The sequence below is a fragment of the Coffea arabica genome, chromosome 2c, assembly GCF_036785885.1.
Source record: "Coffea arabica cultivar ET-39 chromosome 2c, Coffea Arabica ET-39 HiFi, whole genome shotgun sequence".
In the NCBI taxonomy this organism is placed as follows: domain Eukaryota; kingdom Viridiplantae; phylum Streptophyta; class Magnoliopsida; order Gentianales; family Rubiaceae; genus Coffea; species Coffea arabica.
Window position 1 is genome coordinate 74,143,000 of NC_092312.1, and position 3,155 is coordinate 74,146,154.

Below are 3,155 nucleotides of genomic sequence, written 5' to 3' on the forward strand. Positions count from 1 at the left end.
TAATTTGACAAATACATATCAGCAAAAGAATGCAAGCAAAATAATTTCTAGTTGTCATTGAAGTTAAATTAAGAGATTTTCCATTGTTTCTATGATCTAATCATGCATGGTTCTTGATACCATCTTCTTTCCTTTCTTCTTCATCCTCCCCACCTCAGACCACCATCGTTGCTCGCACCTCTGTCGGCGTCGCTACCCTTTCTCCCCTCTTTTTTTTCCCCTTCTTTTCCTCTCTTCCTTTCCATATAAAATAAACTGGAATGAGGATAGATATTAGCTCCACCACATGACATGTAAATGTTTAATTAAGTTGACAAATGGCATAATAGCAACAAATTGAGAAACAAAAGGCGAATGTGAAAAAAAAGAAGGAAAAGAAAAACGAGGGTGTGTTTGGATTGCAATTTTTCAAAGAAAATTTGTGTACGTTTTCTGTGAACAGATTTTTCAATCACCTTTTTATCTCACATATATCAAATTGCTATAATATTTTTTTCTATAAAAGTCCTGAAAAATGTAATCGAAACAAAGAGCCTTCTACCCGAGTAATTAATATTGATGCCAAAATTGTAGGACGACACCTTAACAATAATCTAATTTGTTAATTTTACTTGGTTTTTCATTTAATAAATAAAAAGTTTTGAAATTAATATCTTCTACTTATGATCCGTCCCACTTTATCACTTAATCCAAAACTCCCCCAAATTTACTTGGTCTTCAAACCAGCTATGCGTGCAGTCTTTCTACACCGAATGAGATGGGCCTTCTGATCTGGATGCTTAGAAAAAGTAAAACCTTTCAAACTAACAGCTCGCTAAAGCCAATATTCTGATTTACACATGGCCTTACAAGCTTTCACCGCCCCTGGAATCAAGGATAGCCACATTTTGTCTCAAAATTTTCAAGACATAGTGACTAAAAAAGAAAAAAATAAAATGTGAACTCTTTGCTGCAACCACCATCTAAAAGGTGAAAACATCAAACGCAAATTGAAGAATCTTTTTTTATATACTTAACTCCTCCTAATCGCTAGAACTCGTCATCTTTAACATTTAACCATGTCCAAGTTTGATCCCTACGAACACCTTAAAGTTGCCTTGAACCCTGATGGTTCTCTCACTCGTTATATTCGGCTTCCTACAACTCCAGCAACAGGTGAAAACACGCAACTTGTAGGGCAATCAGCAGCCAGCAAAGATGTTGTGTTAAGTGAAGAAAAGAAAACTTGGCTCAGGATTTATCGTCCGGCCAAATTGCCTTCCAATGACAAATCCATTGCCAGACTTCCAATCATCATATATTTTCATGCTGGTGGATGGATTCAACTGAGTGTTGAACAAACCGTGATCCATGAGAGCTGCAACTTGCTCTCTAGCGAGGTCCCGGCCATTGTCGTGGCTGTCGAATTCCGTCTTGCTCCTGAGAGCAGGCTCCCAGCACAATATGAAGATGCGACTGATGCTATTCTCTGGGTTAAAGATCAAGCTGTCAATGAAAATGGAGATCGATGGATGAAAGAATTTGGTGACTTCTCCAGATGTTATCTGTACGGGGTGAGTTGTGGGGCAAACATTGCTTTTAATGCTGCATTGCAAGTTCAGGATATGAATTTGGAGCCCGTGGCCATTGCTGGCCTAGTCATGAACCAACCCTTTTTCGGTGGGAAGCAAAGAACAAAATCTGAGTTGAAGCTTGCGACTGATCCCTACTTTCCTTTGCCGGTAATAGATCTTCTCTGGGAGCTCGCATTGCCTAAGGGAACCGATCGTGACCATAGGTACTGTAATCCATTTGTTGATGGTGCATATAAAGAGAAAATCAAATCTCTCGGAAGATGTTTGGTGATTGGTTTTGGAGGTGACCCTTTAATTGAAAGACAACAAGATTTTGTGCAAATGTTGGTATTGCAAGGAGTCTTAGTTGAAGCTCGATTTGATGACGTTGGATTCCATGGAATTGATATGATCGATACCCGCAGGGCTGCAGCTATAATCAACTTTATCAAAGAATTTGTGTGACTTTTCTATTCTCTTTATTCACCCCATCAATTTGTACTTGGATTACTAGGTAGGGTTGCTGTCATTTTCCTAGAAAATCAGCTGCATGCAAAGATATTCTTCGCTATTGGGCACTCGATCTTGTTAATTAACTTATATAGCTGCTGTTTGGCTGAATTATTTCAACAAAATCTTGGCTTATAGTATTAGTTAATGATCACCATTCCTCGATTCATGCATAGCTATCAATTTGACATAGTTTTGCCTTCTGGATTGAGTCAGTTTAATTTAGTTTATAGTTGCGTATGACATATTAATGTGTTTCACCTCTACCGCGATCATCTAATATTTTTTAATGATGACTTTAAAGGATCATCATATTTTCATATAGACATGCGAATGGATCGAGTCTTACGCAAATTCAGATGTAACTCAAACCCACCATATTTTTATTGGGCTTGAGTCTGATTTTTGAAATCTAAAGTCAAAAAAAAAAAGAAAAAGAAAAAAGAGATTTATGAATCTAAGCAGTACCCAAATCAATGGATTGGTATTAAATTAACTAAATAATGCAATAGATGAGGGGCAATAGTGATATCACATTACCTTCTCTCTCCTAATATCATATTTTAGTTACTGATTGGATCTAGATGTTATAAGATAATGAATCACAAGATTGGTATAATTTTTAAAATCTTAAGGGAGGTCAGTGATTATAATAATCAGAAACTTGATGAGAGGTTTCTGAAATTATTCCAAAACACAATAAGTTGATAGTATTTCACACTTTTAGTCACAATTCTTGCCTGCCACTCGAATGTTTATTTAATTATTTTTTTAGATGTTTGTTTTTCTATAAAAAAAACTTTTATAAATAGCAATCCAAACATTCTGTAACCCCTGTTATTTTTCATATTTTTGTTAATTAAAGGCATGACCAAAAAACGAAAAGAAAAGAAAAGGAACCATCGAAAAACATAAAGCAAACTGGCTGACAAGGACTACTTTCGGGTATTCCTCTGCCAGTGTGAAATCTCCTCCTCCGTTTTATGAGAGCATAGAAAAGGGCAAAGCATGAAAGGACGGTGGTGAAAAGTGGCTTACTGGGCAAATTAAAGTCATTGCAACCCAAGTTTCTCACATGGAAGTGATGGAACA

The 3,155-nt window shown here is 36.5% G+C and overlaps 1 protein-coding gene across 1 annotated transcript; it reads left to right on the top strand.

Annotated features, from left to right (window-relative positions):
- Window positions 1-1,026: 1,026 nt before the first annotated feature.
- On the top strand, window positions 1,027-2,124 carry LOC113723742 (probable carboxylesterase 9). The gene has a single exon (XM_027246718.2). The coding sequence runs from the start codon at window positions 1,059-1,061 to the stop codon at window positions 2,016-2,018; it is 960 nt and encodes a 319-aa protein (XP_027102519.1). The 5' UTR covers window positions 1,027-1,058; the 3' UTR covers window positions 2,019-2,124.
- Window positions 2,125-3,155: the final 1,031 nt, after the last annotated feature.

Coding starts and splice junctions, on each gene's coding strand:
- LOC113723742 (XM_027246718.2), top strand. CDS start 1,059: ATGTCCAAGTTTGATCCCTACGAACACCTTAAAGTTGCCTTGAACCCT.